At 42.1% G+C, this 21301-nt stretch overlaps 1 protein-coding gene across 2 annotated transcripts in view; it reads left to right on the top strand.

The window, feature by feature from the left end:
• The window catches only part of ADCY8 (adenylate cyclase 8), a 200468-nt gene extending 179824 nt beyond the window's left edge, over positions 1 to 20644 (top strand). For both annotated transcript variants that reach the window (XM_090040660.1, XM_090040659.1), the window contains 5 exons: positions 2394 to 2552; positions 8501 to 8647; positions 16155 to 16247; positions 18492 to 18606; positions 20083 to 20644. In XM_090040660.1, coding sequence (XP_089896786.1) covers positions 2394 to 2552; positions 8501 to 8647; positions 16155 to 16247; positions 18492 to 18606; positions 20083 to 20570 — 1002 coding nt within the window. In that variant the 3' untranslated portion in view covers positions 20571 to 20644. The remainder of the gene's footprint in view (positions 1 to 2393; positions 2553 to 8500; positions 8648 to 16154; positions 16248 to 18491; positions 18607 to 20082) is intronic.
• Positions 20645 to 21301: the final 657 nt, after the last annotated feature.

Raw genomic sequence — 21301 nt, 5'->3', positions numbered from 1 at the left:
TGTAAAAATTATTCAACACGGTTTTGGGCCTACATATAAAGATTAGTTACTGAGCTTCTGGGCTGTATTCAGAGTCCCATTTTTAAATGATGCCAGCATTGGTAATAATTTTCCACCAGGGCTAAATTTTTGTGTACTGGGGTTTTTTGTTTTGTTTTGTTCTCTCTTTTTAATTTGTTTTCATTCCATTGTATAAAATAAAAGTACCAAATTATGCCTCAGAACTTGCCTGCAGTTCTCTTCACCCAGTGATCTGACGTATTCATGCCTTTTCCCTCTTCACATAGAGGATATATAGTTTTCTTCATTCTGCTAGGGCAGGAAAAGTGAATCAGGAGCTTGTATTCTCCTGTCTTGTAATGCAAGGACAAGGGGTCAGTCAAAGAGGTTGAAAGAAGGCAGATGAAAAGCTAATGAAAAGAAATACTTTTTCCAACAGGGCCCGATTAGCTTATGGGACTCCTTGACACAAGCTACAACAGAGACTGAAAATGAAGCAAGGTACAGAAAGAGATTAGACATTTGTATCATGGACAACAACAGCCAGTCATAAAAAACCTAAAAAAAACTATTGCAAAAATAAAAAACAAGTTTTGGAGAGTCTGCCTTTGCGCTTTATGTTTCAAAGGTTAAGCCTATTTCTAGCTTTTGGGAGTTAGTAGAGACCCCCATCCCTGGGGTTAAGTCAGGGATGGCTAATCTGAAGCATGAGCACCACAAGTGGCATGAACAGCCACTGTTTGTGGCCCGCAACAGATAAGGGAAAGGACAGATAGCACAGCAGCAGGCAGGGCAGGAAGAAGAAGGGGGAGCTGGAAATCAGGCAGGGAGAACAAGGCAGGAAACAGAAAGCAGAGCAGGAGATCGGGCAGAGAGCACAGAGTAGGGAACAGAAAGCGCAGCAAAAGATTGGGGAGCAGAAGGGGGTTGGGATGGCACTTGGAGAGGGCGCAGGGCTAAATGGTGGCATCCCTGCCAAAGGTTGGCTCCTGCTGAGTTAGGTTATCCTGTGCCACAGCTCCTGTTGACATGATACTAGACTGGATGAACCACCGGGCAGATGCAGTTTCAGTACCTCGTTCTCCCTTCCGCACCAATTTATTCTTTAACACACCTGCCAAGTGTCTTGTCTGCTCTGCTCCCAGATATTTCTAGTGATGAAACCTTGGCTGTGTTTGCTGGCAAGTCATTTGACTGACCTCACAGTTAAAAAATGTGTTTGTTTGCTTATTGAATGTGTTCCCATTCCAGTGGTTGGGCTGCTGCTTGTTGTCTTATCATCCCAGACATCAGAAATTGTTCTTTTCCTACTCATGTTACCTTTCAAGCATCCATATATAGGTATAGCCCCATTATTTTCAATACCTCCATAGTTTAATCAGGCACCTGTCCTGAAGCCCTAAAAGAATTTAAGCAACTTCATCATCTTCCTTCCAAAAAGTCTCCTTGAATGTGACAGGTATAAAAAAAACTTGACAAACCCGATGCAGCCTATGTGCAGATATCCCCACTAATGAGGCAGCTGGCATTGTTTCCTTGAGTTGCTCCTGTCTGAATCCATCTCTTGCCTCTTTTCCAATATGTACATTGTACACTGCTTATTCTGTCTCTGTACCGCCCCTAACACAAGCAGGGCCTGGCCCATGACTGGAGTCCTAAGTGCTCATACAATTGAAATAGGAAATGGAGTTTTGCAGACCTTGGAAGCAGAACACAATGCCCTGTGAGCCACAGAGGCACAAGTTAATCTCCCACTAGTCTACCTAAGACTTCAAAAGGAAATGCCTGCTTGCCCTGGCAGAAGCATCTCACTTCCGTCATTGCAAACTTGAAAGCCCTCCTTGAAGCATGTTGAGCTTTTAAACTTGCTTTTGCTGACAGAAGGACACTTATCATTGAGAGGTAAATTACCTCTCCCTCTAGAGTATCCTGATTCACCTTCACTTTGCTTTTGTGTGCAATTCATTTAATCTGAAAACAGTCATAAAGAAGAGAGCATATGTTCTGTTTTCCGGAGTGAGAAGCAGATGATATTAACCTAACATCCTTACCTGCTACTTGATCTCATGCCTGACTCCATAATGTCATCCTATAACAAATGCAGAGGTGTTTCGAGGGAAAATAACTTACTGACATTTTCCAGCCACTGAAGACGAGATAGTGAGGTGACAGGCATTATTAAGCCCTAGATTCCTCTGAGATTCTTGCAGTATGTAGCAAAATGTTGATTTTTTTTTTTTTTGGACAGTGAAAGCAAATTATTTAGGAGTCAAAGTGCCATTGTCTACAGCACTGAAATAATTTAGATACTAGCAACAGGCTTCCATGATGACAATACAATGTCAAGGCTTCTTTTGTCAGGTTTTAATGTTTGCCTTTCTTGGTACCCACAGCTTGAATACACAGCCAGGCTGGACTTTCTGTGGCGTGTTCAAGCAAAAGAAGAAATCAATGAAATGAAGGAGTTAAGGGAGCACAATGAAAATATGCTACGAAATATTCTACCGAGTCACGTTGCCCGTCACTTTTTGGAAAAGGATCGAGATAATGAAGTACGTATCAGTTTTGTTTGTGATATTTTTTTTCCTAACAGTTAAAAAAAGGTGGGGGAGGGGGGGTCCTTTGGGAGGTTGCTAGAATTATGGAGTTATGGCTTATATTTGGCACTTATGGCATGCAGATAACCTCAATGTTATAAAGTCCAGTAGTCAAAAGATGGGAAAAACTAGAATTAATTAAATACCTTTGCAACCTTAACCTCATCCTCTGCTTCGTGTGCATTGTCACAGTCTTGCCTAACAGCATCACACAGGAAATCTGTGCTACTGCTAGGAACTAAACTCAGATCTCCCAGGTCCCTTTTTAATTGTCCACCTTGTGCAATAAATAAAACATGACCCGGTTAGAACAAGCAGCATGTGGTCACCTAATTCAAGACTGCATTGCAAGAAGTGTGAATTAAATTAATAAGTATATATTAAACATAAGGTTTAATTAGAGAGGGAGTTGCATTGGACAAGTTTTTCAAACACAGCAAGAAGGTAATAAAAGCTGCTTGTCCTGGATGCCTCAGATTCTTGATGCAGCTCTCAAAAGACAAGGGACGAAAGAAATACCAACAAGTATTTTTGAAAGTGGCATGACTATGAATAAGTTAAATGCTCAAAAATAGCATTAATAAGGACCAAGCAGAGTATCTTCTACAGTAAAACAAAATTAGGTTTTGACTATCTAGCCAGTTTTTTAACTGCCTTGCAAGAACCAGTTTCTGGATTCAAGAGTCCAGCAACAAGAACGCTATGTATGTTATAGTGGAATGCGTTTCTGACTCCTCTTTTTTTGGAAATAGAAAATGACAGGAAGTCATTTTGTTCAAAAATTTGTATTTAAAATATAGCTAGGAAAGTGTTACACAGGAAGGTGCTGCCTGTTGAAGAATTTCATACGCTGTAAAAATTCAACTGCTAGGAAAAACAAGTGTTGGGAAACAACTGCTGGGAAAAACAAGTTGTTCAGCAGAATGTATGTGCACATGCGTATGTACACAATGGAGAAAACAAAGATAAAGCACTGGAAGAATTACCTAAACTCCACTTTAGGTCAATGGTGTTCTGTCACCTGTATGCTGTGGGTTCTGGGAGAATATGGGCTCCATCCTGCTCCATCACTGAGATAAAATACACACACTCACAGTCAATACTAGAATAATTTTCAGTGGAAGTATTGAAAGTAAATGCCCGATGGGTCAGTGCCGATGTATTCAATAGACTTGAAATTGTATTCTCAGCCACCACCTCTGCTTCTTTTGTAAGGCAGTTTTCTGGAGTGATTATACTTGGGAAGGATTTATGAATGAGCTGGCTGGCATTAACGTCTGGCAGATTTCAGTACAGTCAATCCTGTAATTCATGTCTGACTATTAAGTTAATTCCCCGTGCTCTCAAAAAATGAATTCTCAAACGTGTACTGTAAGCATTTTTTCTTGGATTTATTATTTCTGCCTTGATGCTGCCTGCCAAAAATAGAAAGACCAAGCAGCCAAAGATTCAGCTGATTAGGTTTTATATGCAGGACTTAGGGAGCGAATATACGTGTGTATGTGTATGCACACTCATTCATTCACATGCTCTCAACACTGATAATTAGGAAACTAATTAAGTAATAAGTGAACTCGTATATGCAAAACAGGAAGTTCTGGCCTCTGCAGTAGGTTCACTTGTTTTTGCAGAAGCACAGAAGAGGTTGGGGGAAGGAAAAGTCAGCTGTGCTCCTGAGACTTAGTGTATTACAGACATTAATGAATTTAATACTCTCTAAGATTTTAAGATCCTTAGCCCTGTGTTTTGTTTTTTTAATCGATGAGTAAACTGCTGAGCAGACAGGATAAGAGGTTTGCTCAGACCATAGACCGAGTCAGTAGAATAAATAATAACAGAAATAAAGAATCCTGATTCCAGACCTCTTTCCTGTCAGACAACACCATTTCACAAATGAGGTCATCACTCTATCAGACAAAGATATAGCATGTTCCAGTTTCTGGAACAAACACAGAACGAAACACATTCATAATAGAACCAAGGTGCAAATTTTTTAATGTTGCAGCAAATCATAGAAAATGAGGGTTGGCAGGGACCTCAGGAGGTCACACCTAGTCCAAGCCTCTGCTCAAAGCAGGACCAACCCCCACTAGATCACCCCAGCCAAGGCTTTGTCTCCCCAGGTCTTAAAAACCTCCAGGAATGGAGATGCCACAACAACCTCTCTGGGTAACCTGTCCCAGTGCTTTACTACCCTCCTCCCCCTGAGAGAGCTTTTCCTAATATCTAACATAAGCTTTCTTTGCTGCAACTTGAGACCGTTGCTCCTTAACCAGTAGGCCTGTGCAAGTCAGCAGCGGTCTGATCCAGCTTCGGATCCAGCTGCTTCGGATGGCTGCGATGCGATTGGGACCTCAGGACCGGGTTTGCGCCTCCATCCGGCCGAAGCTTCAGAGCCACCTTGGAGATCCAGCCATAGGGTATAATGGGGAATCAATGAAGTATCTATAACTTTGTTGTTTGTTGTCCCATTTGGATGAAACTTGCAGAGATGGAGAGCATAAAATCTGCCAAGTTTCAAAAAGATCAGTGCAGGGGTTTGAGGGGAACTGTACCCCAAATTCTTGAAAGCCAAACTCATGTCACAGCTGTGTGTTACAACACAGGGAGTGAAAACTGCAGGGCTGGTAGCTCTTACTGAAGCCACAAAACCTGTCGAGTTTCAAGGAGATCGGTGCAGGGGTCTGGGGGGAACTGCACCCCAGCTGCAGACAAGCAACACTGGTGCCATGGGTGACACTGCGCGTGGTAAGGTGCAGCGAGGTGACAGCTGCAGGGATGGTGGCCCCTGCTGTGATGCCTGCCAGCTATCGAGGAGATCGGTGCAGGGGGGAATCTGGGGCCCTGCACCCCTAGCTGCTGACAGGCAAAACTGGTGCCAAGACCGTGTCCGTCTTGGGGCAGTTGATTGTCTGTATTGAGTCTTTCCTCTCCTTAGCCTGGTTTTGTAGGTGCTAATTGCTGCTCATTTGGTCGTTATGTAGTAGCTGGGTCCTGGGTATTGAGCTGGTCCCTGAGTGAATCATGAGTGATTGATGGGTAACTGGGAACACAGCAGCTCAGCCCCCTCCCGCCCCAGGACAAACACAGTCAGTCCCACAGCACCCATGGCACCAGTTTTGCTTGTCCGCAGCTTGAGGGGCAGGTCCCCCCCAAACCCCTGCACCGATCTTCTTGAAACTTGGCATGCTTTGTGGCCTCAGCAACTGCTACCACTCCTGCAGCTTTGACCCTTCTGTGTTGTAACATGACAGGAGTTTTGCTTTCAACAATTTGGGGTACAGTTGCCTCAAAACCCCTGCACCTATCTTCTTGAAACATGGCAGGCTTTGTGGCCTCAGTAAGAGCTACCACCCCTGCAGTTTTCACCCCACTATGTTGTAATGCCTACATGTGACATGAGTTTGGCTTTCAAGAATTTGGGGTGCCATTGCCCTCAAACCCCTGCACTGATCTTCTTGAAGTTTGGCAGGCTTCATGTGCTCTGAAGAGTCTACCACCCCTGAACATTTCATCCAAATCAAACAAAAACCAACAAAGTTATAGCTATTTTATTGTTTCCCCATTATACCCTATGGCCAGATCTCCGAGGTGGCTCTGAAGCGCTTTGGGAAGCCAAATGAGGCCGGCGCTTGCACCCAGACGTGCTGCTTCAGTCCCTGGAGCCTCCAAAGCTTCTCCGGATCCGAAGCTCTGTCTGAAGCCTCGCAGAGCCCTATTAACCAGTTGATCCTCAGTTTGTACTGGTGCATGGGATTCCCCTGTCCTAAGTGTAAGACTTTGCAGTTGTCCTTGTTGAACCTCATGAGATTTCTTTTTGCCCAATCCTCCAATTTGTCTCGGTCACACTGAATCCTGGCCCTACCCTGCAGCCTGGATCATATCAAAAGCCTTGCTAAAGTCAAGGTGTATCACATGCACTGATCTCCCCACATCCACAGAGCCAGTCATCTCATCATAGAAAGCAATCTATTTGGGCAGGCATGACTTGCCCTTGGTGAATCCATGCTGACTGTTCCTGATCACGTTTTTCTCCTCCAAGTGCTTAGAAATGAATTCCTTGAAGATCTCATAGATTTCATAGACATCAGGGCTGGAAGGGACCTCGGAAGATCATCGAGTCCAGCCCCCCGCCCAAAGGGCAGGAGGTCATAGGATCCCAGCAAGATAAGCATCCAATTTGCTCTTGAAAGTGTTCAATGTAGGTGCTTGAACCACCTCCGATGGCAGGCTGTTCCAGACCTTGGGGGCTCGGACAGTAAAGAAATTCTTCCTTATGTCCAGCCTGAAACGGTCTTGCAGGAGTTTATGACCATTCGACCTCGTCATCCCTTGGGGCGCTCTGGTGAACAAACATTCCCCCAGATCCTGGTGGTCACCCCTGATAAACTTATAGGTGGCCATCAGATCACCACAGAACCTGATCAGGCTCATGATTTCATCTGCTCCATGATTTTTCCAGGGATTGAGGTGAAGCTGACCTGTCTGTAGTTTCCTGGATCCTTCTTCTTCCCTTTCTTAGAAATGGGCACTGTATTTGCCCTTTTCCAATCATCTGGGACCTCTCATAATTGCCACCAGTTTTCAAAGTTAATGGCCGATGGCTCTGCAGCCAACTCCTTCAGCACCCTTGGGTTCATTGCATCCAGCCCCATGGACTTGTACATATCCAACTTTTCTAAATTGTATTTAACCTGTTCTTTCACCACTGTTGGCTGCTTACCTTCTCCCCAAACTATACCGCCCGGTGCAGTAGTTTGGGAGCTGACCTTGCCTGTGAAGACTGAGGTGAAAAAGGCATTGAGTACCTCAGACTTTTCTGCATCCTCTGTCACTAGGTTGCCTCCTCCATTCAGTAAGGAACCCACTCTTTCCCTGATCTTCCTCTTGCCATTTACATACTTGTAGAAATCATTCTTGTTACCCTTCATAGCTCTTGCTCACTTCAACTCCAGTTGTGCTTCACCTCCAACCTATGTCTGGATTTCATCCCTGCATGCTTGAGCAATATTCTTCTACTCCTCCATGGTTGTTGGTCCAAGTTTCCACTTTTTATTAACTTCCTATTTGTATTTTAACTCACTGAAGAGTTCCCTGATAAGCCACGCTGGTATTCTGCCATACTTGCTAGTCTTCCTGCGGACTGGGATGGTTCATTTTTGCAACCTCAGTAAGGTTTATTTAAAAGACAAAGAAACCTGGACTCTTGTTCTGGACTCTTTTCCCCCTCAGACTGGCCTCCTACAGGATCCTGCCCATCATGGATCCTCCCTGGAGATCCTGCACAATGACCAAGAATTGTGGCAAATTCCCTATCACCAGCAATTTCTAAATCCTTATCAGATTTTTGTACTAGAGAACTTCTTTAAAAAAACAAAGGAATTAATTCAGAGATATCCCATGGTCTGTATTTTATGTAAAAGGTTAGACTAAATGTTCACACTGGTCTCTTTGTCCTCATAATCAGTAAATCTCCACATATATTATCATTTCAAAGAAATCATGAGATTGGATTAAAATCATGTGCTCTTTATGTGGTATTCTTTTTATTGGCATTTGAGTCTTTAGGGGTCAAGTTTTCAAATGTTTCTGGAAAGCTAGATATTTTCATTAGTATTTTTTTACAGTCAAGTAATTCCTAGAGCTTGGGCTTTAAGAAAAACTCCAAAATGTTGCATTTCAAGACAGAATTGAAAGTATTGGTGAGAGTTGGTGATCTCATTGAAAATCCATGTAGTCACTAATATGTAAGAAATGCCATGTCTTCAACTCACTTCTACATAAATAAAATTACAGAAACATAGGTGGTTATCTGCAGACAATTCACTTCTTATCCCCGGCCATCATACCTAATGGTATAAATTTCCACTACAATTTATGTTTTTCCTCTGTTGTTCCTTTAGGAATTGTACTCTCAGTCCTATGATGCTGTTGGTGTGATGTTTGCTTCCATCCCTGGATTTGCTGACTTCTATTCTCAGACTGAAATGAATAACCAAGGAGTAGAGTGTCTGCGTTTGCTGAATGAAATTATTGCAGACTTTGATGAGGTAATGTGGGCTATCAGAGAGGGGACTCGACAGGATTTAAATAGCAAGCACCTAAATCAGTAGGTATAACATTTGTACCAGCACAAATATTGACATTTTTATGCTATTTCTGGCTAGAAACTACTACAATTACTGTTTAGTCAAAATGTTCGTTTTCCTGTACGGAGAATGCCAAACACTGATCTTAATTATGCCAGTAAGGTGAAAAATAGAATCAAAGGAGTTCCTTAGATCTTTACCTGTGTAATTGAAATGATCTCTTCTAATATGCCTAGATAAATAGATAGATATAGAATATATTGTGATGTGAAAGAGTAAGACAATGGAGGTATTTGCTACAAAAGAGTAGTCCATCTTGTATGAAATATAGATGTTGTTTTGAAGATTTTGGATTTTATGGACATAAGGAATATGAAAGCCAAAATAATGGTCAGAATCAGAACAAATACTCAGATTCATAGAGTCATCTTCTTCATCTTCTTGAAAGAAGATGGTAGTTGAAGGATTGAGAGGTTGTTCTGTTTGGATTGAGGATTTTGTCTGATCAATAAGTAAAATATAGGTTCATTTAGTTGAAGTAAGCTTCTTGGTGCAAGTAGCTTGAGTTCACTTAGTTGGACTAAGCTGCTTGGTGAAAGTAGTGATTGCTGAGGTATAGGTAGAAAAAAATGAGAGGAGGACTTAAAGTGTAAAAGGGACAAATTTAGGTATCATCTCCATAGGAAGGATAAACAGGGTTGATTTCAGTGAGGAAGCCAAGGGGGGATAAGATATGCAAGAGGAAAAAAGTCCATCTAGCTCTGACCTCAAAAGTTTTGATGGCACAGAAGTAACTACTGCCAGTTGTGAGCAAGGAGCAGTTGGAGGGTAGAGTGAGAACAGGGAGCAAGCTGTTCAAAGTTATCACAGACTCTGCCAATCAATTAATAGGGATGCCAGAGCAGATGGTATTAAATCCTGCAGTGAGCTCAGGAAAAAAATGAAGAGAACTGAAAGGTGGCTGAGACCTGAGAAGATCTTTAATTTCACGAAGAAAGAGCGTTTAAGTACTGTGGAGTGGGTAGCAACTGGTCTGGAAGCTACCCTGTATAGAAGATTTCTCCGTGGGGGCTGCAAAAGGGTTTCAGTAGGTTGTGAATGCCCAGCTCTTTCCATTTCACTAGACAGGAGAGGGTCTAGATTCCTGCTGGAGAGCCAGGGTCAGCTCCAGGATGGCAAAGCTTGAGAGCTCCTGTCCAAAACATTGTTTTTTGGAAAAGCAACTTCAGAAGGTTCAGAAAAAAATCATCTCGCCCCAGGATTTTGCTGAGGAAGGGAAGACTGGAGACAAGTCTGAGGCCTGATGAGGGAGAACATGGAGACAGGAATCAATTGCTGCCCTTTCCTGATCTTGTGGGTGCTGAGGAAAGTCCCAAAGGATATTGAGTGGTTGCTGATTGCTGAGACCCTGTATTTGGGAGTCAGGAGGGGATGAAGTGATGAAGCCAGGAGGAGATGATTTAATTCCATATCGGGGGATGTAATCAATAAACTGGGTCTGAGATCTTCAATGCCCTTAGACACCCAGGCCCATGACAGCACCCACCACTCTAAGTTGGGTGCCTACACATGAAGAGAGTTCAGTATCTCAGTATCACAAAAGCCAGAGTGCTGAGCAAGGAGCTTCCCAAGATAACCAATGGGAAATTCCGATGAGGGATATATTTTAAATCCCACTCTTCTCAGTGTGGGCACCTTATTGAAGATCAAGGAGGGGTATATCCTTCCACTCAGGATTTCCCCAGTGTCCTGGCAGCCAATGTCCCTGGATCCTAATTCCTAGAGCCAGTTCCCAAGTCCAGATAAAAGTGAGTGGCTTGGGCAATGGTTTAGTGAGCCATCTATATGTCGTAACCCCTTCCCTTCAGATGTACTCTTGAGTAAGCCCTTTCTTTCAGAGATCAAGGATGGATATCACCTTTGATTCCATAGTGGTGGTGCCCCATTTCATCCGAGAGCCTGGTGGGTAGAGCTCTCACCCAGCCCGTGCAAGGCTTGGATTTAATTCCCTCCTCTGGCTAAGGAGACTGAAATCCACATCCTCAGCCTCTACGGCGAGTGCCCTCGCCCCTAGGCAAAAAGTCAGACTTCCTCTCACTCTCCTCTTCTAGCCAATGAGTCTTTTATTATTCTGCAATTTGGAATACTTTCAGTGTCATTATACAAACACCTCACAGCTCCTGACAAATTCACGCTCTGCTAGAAGTGTTATCTCCATTTTACAGATGGGAACCTGAGGCATAAACACTTCCAATGCAGTTCAGGAACAGAAATTGGGACCCATTTCTGAGTCAAGAACAGAGTCTTAATGACAACACCTCCCCACAGCCCAAGAGGAGAGACTTAGAGGCATAGATTTTGACTTTGAGGTATTTACCAATTGTAAGGTCTTAGAGAGAGAGATGGATCTGGGGAAAAGTTGCTAGATTACTATAGAAGACAAGATTAAGGCTGGGTCTGCAGAAATGGTTGATGGGGTACAAAAATCACTGTGGTAAGGTAGAGAACATGATGGAGGACTAGGGGAACAGTGTGTTGTGTTTGCACATTCGGACGTAGCATAACAATATTTCCAATACTGTTCCTTCGTGGCAAGGACTGTCACTGCTAAGCCTCTGCACTGCCATTCCTGTAGGTATAAATATCTGATTTTATACCTAAGCTTTTGCCCAGCTGTCAGTACATTGCTATATTAATGGTTTTGTTTGTCTTTGATCTGATTAAAAACTTCATGGCTCAAAATTTAATGCAAAGTTTATGCCATGAATTAATTTTAAAAAAGCCTCATTATGCATGTAAGTACAATCTTCACATTGCTATAGCAGTGATCATTAAAGACAGCCCTTTCACCAGGAGCCTTAATGAAAAATCACATTCAGGTCCCTGACACCTACTTTCTAATTAATGAAGGCCTAATTAGGGACTGTATTTTGTCTCAGAAATCTTTAGCTGAATAATAGATAGGTTTGGGGTATGGGTATTAAATGTAATGATGTGGTCCCTTGATGGCTGCTAACCTACTTCTGCTGTGGAATATATGAGTTCACTCCAGCTTGACTGTGGTCCATAGCCAAGTGGCTTTAAGTGAACAAGTAAAGAGATTTAATCCTCTTACATGGAGGATGCATACACAAACTTTGCTACAAGGGGACAGAAGTCATCGTTTCCTATTTTCCGATGCAATATTTCAGAGCGGAAAGTCTTGGGGGAACATTTTCTTGTCAGTATTCATTTAAGGTGGAGGGTACCCATTCCCCTTGAGCTCCATGGTACTTCCTGCCAACATTTTAATACTGCCCCTTGTTTATAGCCTTGGCAGTATGCTGAAGCTGCAAGGCCTGAGAATAGCACTGTCAGCTGTGGAAAAGTGTTGCTTTCTGGTGTTGCTTTAATGAAAGATGGTGGGAAACAATCACTTAGTTGTTAAGAGCCAGAATGACTCAGAGAAATAGCCACTTCTTAGTCAACATGTCTGCACGCTGTGAGGAATCAGACTGGGAGCTGCTGACTTCAGGGGTATTGACTGCAACTCCTTTTAGTCGTATAGAGCCAGTGCATCTGAAAGCAAGACTGATTGTTTGGATGGTGCACCATCCGTAACTTAAAAGATTTTGCCAGTGTGGCATGCTTATCACTGGAGACGACATGTGAGCAAGGCAAAAAATACATCTTGACATTCAGTCTAGGCTGAGTTAGCATCCCCAGCAGGTGGAATGAAAAAAATCCCTGATGGAGTGAGGGAATGTCAGGTCTTTATTTAGGTTGCCATTTTCTCCCACGAGGGGAGAAGTACCTTTTTTTTTTAATTGATATCCCCCCCACCCACAGTTGGGTTGATATTTTGGTGGCACACAGTTGGGTGTTCTCGGAGAACCTTTGCTCTGTATCCTGCATTGCCTCATGGTCCACCAGTCTGACCTTCGGTAGCTGCTCTTAAAACTGTCAGGTTACACAGGCCTCTGTCTAATGGAGCAAGTTAGGAGTCTTTGAGTTCAGGAATGGCATAGGAGTCTTCTAGAGTGATACTGTGTCATTTTAGAACCCATTTGTCTGTGATTATTTATTCTGTATGTATGCACAGGGGTGCCGATAGGCAAATAAACGTGGACACTGCCATCCCATTTTACAGCACCACTTTTCAGAACCTAAAATGAATATTCCAGTAACTCAGTGTTTATATAACAGCAGCCCCCACAAGCTGGGACCAGAGCCAAGCCCTGGTTGCTACAGATGATGTACAAAAGAATCACATATTGACACTGACATTTTTGCTGTTCTGAAAATTGCAGAACTTGGAGTCTTTTTTGAGATCTCTTTCTTTCTGTTTAAAGGGGTCTTGGTATCTTGGTGCTGATAGTACTGGTACTGGTGTTTTTAATAAGGACTTTCTACTTCATGAACCTTCCCCCACACTTCCCCTCCTCTTTACCTTGCAAGGATTTATGCTGTGTTCAACACTGATATGTTATGCTGCCGCAAAGAAGATTATCATAGATTATGATTTAATGGCAGGGTCACACTTTCAGGCTTCACTGATTATTTTGCACTTGCAAAATATGTCCAGGTGCATGCAGATGGATACTACTGAAAACAATCTATCTATCTACATATATATATATATATATATAGAGAGAGAGAGAGAGAGAGAGATTGATCTCAATGTCAAGAAGTGTAAAGTGCTCCACCTTGGGACAAGAAACCCCCAACACACCTACAGGCTTGGTAGCACCAAACTGACTAGCACCAAGAATGAAAGGGACCTGGGGTAATCATAGACCACAGTATGAATATGAGCCGGCAGTGCAAATATATAGTTCATAGTTTCATAATTGTTAGGGGCTGGAAGGGACCTTACAGATCATCAGGTCCTGCATGTGTGCAGGAAAGACTGCTGGGATCAAATGATCCCAGCAAAGAGGGTGTCAAGACATTTTTTGAAGATTGCTAGGGTGGATGACTGCATATGTATAGATTCATAGATTGTAAGGCCAGAAGGGACCTTGGAAGATCATAAATATTTGAGAAAGCCCACTTGCAGTCTTTGAATGTCACGGATGTCCCATTGATGTTGGATACATGACAAATGCAGAATCAGGAATCAGGATGCTGGTTACTTGTTAGGCAAATGGTAGATGTCAAAACTATGTCCTATTTTTTCTTAAAATTTGTTGAATGCATTAAGAATATTTTTTAAAACTTCCAGACAAAACAAAAAAGATGATTCTGAACTGAGTGTAAACATGATGAACTGAGTGTAAACATGGTAAATTCATTATTACAGTCCACTCATGAAGAAAAACAAGGACACTGTTTGTTTTAAGCATATAATTAGGACTGTTACAAGAGCAGGCTCTGGGTGGTCTGGCCCAATAGTGAAGGTCAGGAGTTAGAAGCAACCAAGACTGGGATCCCTGGTGATGAACCAATGCAAAAAGCAGGGTCCGAAAGGCAAAAGTAAGAACAGAAAACCAGAAGAAAGGAACCAAAGTAAAAAAACAGAACAGGAGTCAAGAGCCAAAGCCAGGAACTGGGAGTTCAAGAGCAAGGCAATAAGCACACTAGGAGTCTGTTGGGCAGGCTGAAGTCCATGACCAAACATAGACTTCAATATGCAAAGCAGGCATCATATGGTATGCAGCCTGCCATGTGTCAGCTGGCTAGTCAGACTTCATGGATCTGACAAGGATAGACACGAGATATAAAGGAGGTTTAGAAATAACAAAAGACAAAATAGAAGATAATTTATAGAGAAATATCTCAAATCATCTATCAGTCAAACACTTTTATCTTCTTCATAAAGGCATATTTTAGATACTTGTCAGGGTTTCAAATTAGATTTACATATTAAAGGACTGAATGAATGAATGTCTCATGGCCAGATCGTGGAGAGATGGCATCCAAGTTAGGGGGCAGACCCACCTCAGAGGGCTTGAGGTAGGAATCAAGCTGGGGACCAAGATACAGAAATTATGGTCAGCTCATTACCAGAAGGAAACAGCACATACAGAGCATGTTTGGGGAGGGAAACAGCACATACAGGGCTTTTGAAAACAGTTTGAAAAAAACAAAAATGGGTCAAGTTTTGGACTTTCTAACCTTGGAGGGGTGCCAAACACCATATGGCTTTATATTCCCTACATATGAGGCAGTTCAACATTCCATTAGAGACAGATGGTGTGGGATCCATAAATGAGACACAAAGCTTTCAAAACCCCAGATTCTCAGACTGATGTCCAATGTGGTTAGCTCAGTGAAAGTGCATCTTTAATATTATAGCTATGATATGTGCCCTTCTTTGAAACAAGTAATCTCTTTAGAATTTAATCAATGCAAACCGCAGGCACATGAATAAGAAGTTTGCATCAGAGCATATAATACAGGGGTAAGGCTGTGTTAAAGTTTTGCCTGAAGTGGGTTGCATACACACATTCAAATGATCTGGGAGAATTATCTCAAACTCGTTTTCCTGATAAGAAATCTTACCTAAAGACTTCTGAACAGACATTCCAGTCCTGAGCCCATGAAGAGCAGAGAGCTTTCAGTGCTGACAAAGTGCAACCAGCAGGGAGGCTCTGTGTACGCCTGTAAGTGTTCTCTGCAGGCTCCCTCAGTCTGCCTGGAGACAGATGGCAACAGCGCATAGGGCTGCCTTGATTGGCTATCCCAGACTGCTCAGAGTCAGCCTGTGTCTCCTTTCTGCACAATGTGGAGATTGTGAAGGAGGCATGTTCTGCCCCCTGCTTGTCTGAAACAACCAGTGAGTGAAACACTTGTCTCCCTCAAAGGAGGGGCAGGAGCAAAGCATGCTGAGATGTTGAAGGGCTATGTTGTGGTTTCTCTCAAAAGAGAATGTGGACAAAAGTTCAGTCACCCAAGACAAACTCTCCAAGGAGTAATTTAATCTTAGCTGTAGACAAACTCTCCAAGGAGTAATTTAATCTTAGCTGTTCCTGGATTTTTCTCCTGGAGTGGCCATTTTTGCTCCAAGAGAAAAATCCTGAACTTCTCTCTGTATGCTTGTGGTTCCTCCTGGGAAAGCAGTTACTCTTCCAGAAGAAACAGAATATCTATACTTGGCCATGGAGATCACTCTGCTAGGATTTTAAGATTTAGAAACATTTTGGAGCAATTTCTCTACCTCCTCCCCACATTTGTTTATGTTGTTTCATGTGTGCAGCAATTATCTGAATGTATGTTAGACTTAAGTAGGTGTGTTTTGTACTATGCCTGATGGGATATACCAGTCAGGCCCACAGAGCATAGCAAAACTTTAAGTTAATTGTTCCAAAGAAGTCCAAGTGAATTCCATGCAGTCGATCAATTACAGAAGATGTTCTGCCAAATTAGACCTTACTTACAATAAGATGTGAGCATAATAAGTTTAGGTCTCTGTCTTTGTATAGTTTAACTCCAGAGAACATTTTGCATCAGGAACTACAATAATGATATTGTGTTTCATTTGCTTTAGTTACTAGGTGAAGAGAGATTTCAAGACATAGAAAAAATTAAAACCATTGGCAGCACATATATGGCCGTATCAGGATTATCACCTGAAAAACAGGTAAGGAATGCTTGAAAACAAACAAAACCAAACAAGCAAAGATGTTGCTGTGATACAGCCCTGCAAAGTAAAGGATAGAAGTGTAATTTTAGCTGTTCAGTATGGTGGTATTTACTAAAAGAAAAGAGATAGTTTGATCTTCTAGCAGTTGCCAATCATGGTTCTTCTCAAAATGAATGACTATTTTATGCTCTGTAGAAGAAATAATGTGTCCTTTCCTCAGCCTTAAATTATAGGGCCAAATTCTTTTTTCTGTCTCACTGATGCAGATTTGGAATAATTTCATTTATATTAATAGAGTTACTCCAGATGTACAGAGGGCAATTCACATTATGTAGTGTAAAAAAAGAGGGCAAGGAATAAACCCAGAGGAAAAGAGATGGAGACATAGAGGGCACGTCCACACATGCAAGCACGTGCGCGTGCAACAGCTCGAATAGGAGCAGCACAGATTTGTGCCGGAGATTTTTGCTTCAGTGCATGAGCCTGAGCATGCACGTTGGTGTGGGGCAAGTTGTGCCACTTGGGGTAAACTGACCCTGCCCTGCTCCTCCTGGATCTGCAGCAGGTCCAAGAGTGGGGGAAGGTGTCTTCCGGACTGCTTAAGATAATACCATTTTAACATTTAATCTATTTCAGGGTAGTTTTAGTATACAGGAAAGGACAGATATTTTGTAGCAGCAAAAAAGAGTAACTGAAGTCGAAGTTGAACTATAAGGGGTAACACAGGGTTTTGGCTCCACTGTCTCAAACAGAATATGTCTTGATTTGCCCTGAGATTTATAAGCATGTGTGCATCACTCCTGTTAATGTCAATGGATTGAGAAGAACACATGTACTAAAGAACGGGCACCTGAAGAATGATGCCGAGAATAAGATCAGTGTCTGAATAGAGTTATTCGATACAGTTTTCTGTGATAGAAAGAGATTAGATTCACTGATCCATGAGTTCATGTCCCATTCTTTGTTTCTACATGATAAGTAGAGCCAGTCATTCACTGGGAATTTTTGGTGTTACTTATTCCAAATAACCAGGCCAGACTCTAAGCAGCCTTCACATTAGTGCCTCCTTTGGGGAATGAGTGCCCTTTCCCTTGGACAACAGCCCCTTCTTTCCTTTTCAGAAGACCCTCTCCCCTCCCATACCAGTGCTCCTTCTCTGTGCTTCAATGACTACAAATGACTGTAGAGGGTTGCAGCCTCTTCCACATGAATTTATTTGGTTCGCTAGGAAAAAGAGAGACAAAGGGAAACAAGGGTTTTTTTGTGGTATATTTTTTAACTAACTTCATAGTTGGAAGAGGTATTAGACAAGCTTTTATGCCCAAAGTGATATTCAGGTTGGGAGAAGAAGAAAGTGTCACCTAATCAGATAATTACTAGCTTGTGTTAACTCCATATTCAAAAGACATCACCAAAAAAAGCCTTCTTTCTCATACATTTCCTGGACCACTATGGTTACAACAGCACTCCAACCCTACCACCAATGGACAAACAGGCCACTTAGAAGCCTTAAAATGAGGATTCTCTACATCAGTGGTCTTCAAACTTTTTTGATCACACACCTCTATCAGTAAAAAAATTTTGAGCATGCACCCCCAATATATGTGTATTTATATAAATAGAAGTTCTAATATTTTCTTCCCGCACCCCAATGGATCGTCTTGCACACCCCACTTCGGAGACCACTGCTCTACATCATTAGGTGCTGATGGCCTAGCTTGTCTAATTGTTCAAATCATTTGCCTGTTCCTAAACAGACCCTTCTGGGACTGGCACCTTTTCGGCACAGAATAAAGGTGCTGCTTCTGCAAAAGGGAATTCTCTGTCCTTTTTCCTTCCTCCATTTCCTTCCTGCTCTCCGTTTGCTTTCCTGCCTCTTGCTCTTACAATCTTTCCTCCTAACCCACATTCTCTGTTTCCTATCCTCACTCCTGTGTAGCTTCTGTAGCTTTATCAATCTCCTGCCTATTCTCATTATTACCCATCAAATTCCTGATGTCAAACAAGGCCTCCTTCTGTATGTCTCAGCAAGGCATCTCTGTACTGAAATACATAAACAGCACAACATAAATGGAAAGTGTTACCTCCCCATTAACACTGAACTACCTCTCTGGGACTAATAGGGCATGTTGAGGTTGCTCTTATGAATTATAATTTCATATACTTATCTCTTGAGGGAGAGCTGTTTTACAGACAAATGCAAAATGCATGTAATGAATTCTGTTTTAATTCACTCTTCAGCAATGTGAAGACAAATGGGGACATTTGTGTGCTCTTGCTGACTTCTCCATAGCTCTGAATGAAAGCATACAGGAGATTAACAAGCATTCATTTAACAACTTTGAACTCCGCATTGGTGAGTATGGCGTGAGCCCTAGAAAGGAAATGCAGGGTTTGCCAGCATCCAGCTCTACCTAACATGTAATGGAGTTTGGCCAGGTGCACAAGAATTTAGGGGCTTCAGTTATTTTGTCTGGTGTGGTCAGGTGGAATTCATGGTCAGAAATGGAAATCAGAACCCAGGTCCCTTCTAAATGGCCTAAGAGAGACTTAATTTTAGCAATTCTTAGATCTCTTTTGTAAGCCAGGAATGAGTAGCATCAGCAAGCACACTCTTCAGCACATCTGACAGAGAAGCAATGTAGTGTAGTGGTCTACTCAGGAAATGGGAGACTGATGTACTACCTCCATCAGACCCTGGATGTGACAAGGACGCTCCTTTTCTTCTTTTTCATCTACCTTCCCTGCCTCAACTTCTCCCTCTGCAAAAAGGAAATAGCAGGTTACCCTGACCACTGCAAATTTTCTTTCAGCTTTACACAAAAATGACATACCAGTTCTGACTGGGCCTGTAGGGTCAATAATGTTTTTAAATTGCTGTCATGGGGAACTTGAGGTCATGGGTAAAAAAACAAGTGTGAGATACAGAAGTGACAGGCTGAATGCAAGGTGCATAGCAATAGCGTTCCTATAGCTGACAGTCTGATTGGATTGACTGAGCAGGACCAAAACACACTCAGCAGGAATGTAATCCCTTACAAGTGGTCTTTCCACATTAGAGCAGAAATCTATTGATCAGGCAATTTGGAAAGAAATACATTGTTACAGTCCGTCCTGTAAAGGAGTGTGAGAAAACAGAGAAATGCTCCCTCCAGAGCTGTGAATCAGCTGCCTTTTATCAGAATGAAATTTATTTTTCAGGTATGTCAATATTTGAAATGTTGACATATTTCAGATATGTCAGATTTTTTTTTCAGATATACAAATAATGACACTTTGACCCCGTATTACAGCTTGTCTTGAATTTACTAGTCCTTCTTTCAAGACACGTTTCTCTTGTCCAAGACAGTTGGGAGGTTATAAAAAAAGAGAAATATTTATAGGCAATTGCATTATGATGTGAGGATGGTCTTTTCTTTCATAGAACATAAGATTGCAATAAAGCCACATCTTGAGTCTGTAACACTAATACATTTGCCTAGGACAAACTCTAAAAGTTAGTAAATCTGCCTGGAACAAGGACTAGACCTGTGAGATCTCTTTTGTCAGATGAGAACTGATATAAAGGAACGGGGGGAATAGCGTTCCATACCAAGATGATACACGGTGCATGGATATTGAAATCCCACCATGCTGGGTACAGGTAAAGATAATCTAGACAGTGGATACAAAGTTTGATATCCTTTCTGATCCTTATTGCCATCTTTTCCCTTAAGCTCAGAGAAGAATTTGTCTGAAAGAGACTTCTAAAACTTAAGTGCACACTTGACATCTAAAACCCTCATGTGTGAATGTCTAATTCTGTATCCTCTCAATTTTATTTTGCTTATAGGGATTAGCCATGGCTCTGTTGTAGCAGGAGTTATCGGTGCTAAGAAACCCCAGTACGATATCTGGGGCAAAACAGTTAACTTAGCTAGTCGAATGGACAGCACAGGTGTTAGTGACAGAATACAAGTGCCTGAAGAAACGTATCTGATCCTGAAGGACCGGGGCTTTGCCTTCGACTATCGAGGAGAGATTTATGTCAAAGGTATCAGTGAGCAGGAAGGGAAAATAAAAACGTATTTTCTTCTGGGAAGAGTACAACCAAATCCTTTAATCTTACAACCAAGAAAACTGACTGGACAGTATTCCTTAGCAGCTGTTGTATTAGGACTTGTACAGTCTCTTAACAGGCAAAAACAGAAGCAAATCCTTAATGAAAATAATAACTCTGGAATCATAAAGGGACACTACAACCGGCGGACTTTGCTAACTTCCAGTGGACCTGAGGCAGTGGCCCAAGCAGAGGGTGCCGACAAAAGTGAATTGCCATAATCAACATTTGTTTGTGTTCTTTTTTTGTATTTCTTTTATATATAAAATAAATATACCAATAAAAAGGGTTTAATTTTTTTTAGAACAAGTATGATGCTTTTCCTTCTGGTGTGTCGGTCATACAAACCTAAAGTCACCTGCAGTTTAGAGGATTTGCGAGGGATTTGACAGCCTTTCAGCTGTAGTTATTACTTATCTTGTTATAAACTGTATTACCATAGCAGCTGAAGGCCCACGCTCAAATCAGATCAGAGTCCCCCTGTACGATTCGTCTTTCAGACAAATCGTAAGAGAAGTCCCCTGCCTGGAAGAGTTCAGGATACAAATAGGCAAGACAGCTAAATGTGGGAGAAAAGAAGAAACATTATGCCCACTTAACAGATGGGGAATTGGGACGCAAAGTAACTTGACTAAGGTAAACTATGGCAAAGACACAAATTGAATCCAGATCTCCTGGGCTCTGTGCAGTGCTGTAACTGCGAGAGAGAATCCTTCCTTTGTATGATCATGAGCTCAAATACGCTCAAGGTCTATGAGCTGCTGGCTCTTTGGCCTGTTGAAAATGTGGCTAATGCAGATAACAAAACCCATCACTTTGATGATGCTCATTTTAGCAATTTGAGGAGAGAGACCAAGTAATGAAGAAGGCAGGAAACTGAAGTACTCCTCTCGCCTCTAGATGGGAATCTCTTTATGCTAGAAGCAAGACATTCCTGCAAAATTGATGGCAG

Source organism: Crocodylus siamensis, chromosome 3 (assembly GCF_052110815.1).
Source record: "Crocodylus siamensis isolate JL-2025a chromosome 3, ASM5211081v1, whole genome shotgun sequence".
Taxonomy (NCBI): domain Eukaryota; kingdom Metazoa; phylum Chordata; order Crocodylia; family Crocodylidae; genus Crocodylus; species Crocodylus siamensis.
Note: the sequence above shows the minus strand (reverse complement) of the source record. Positions and strands in the feature narration are given on the sequence as shown.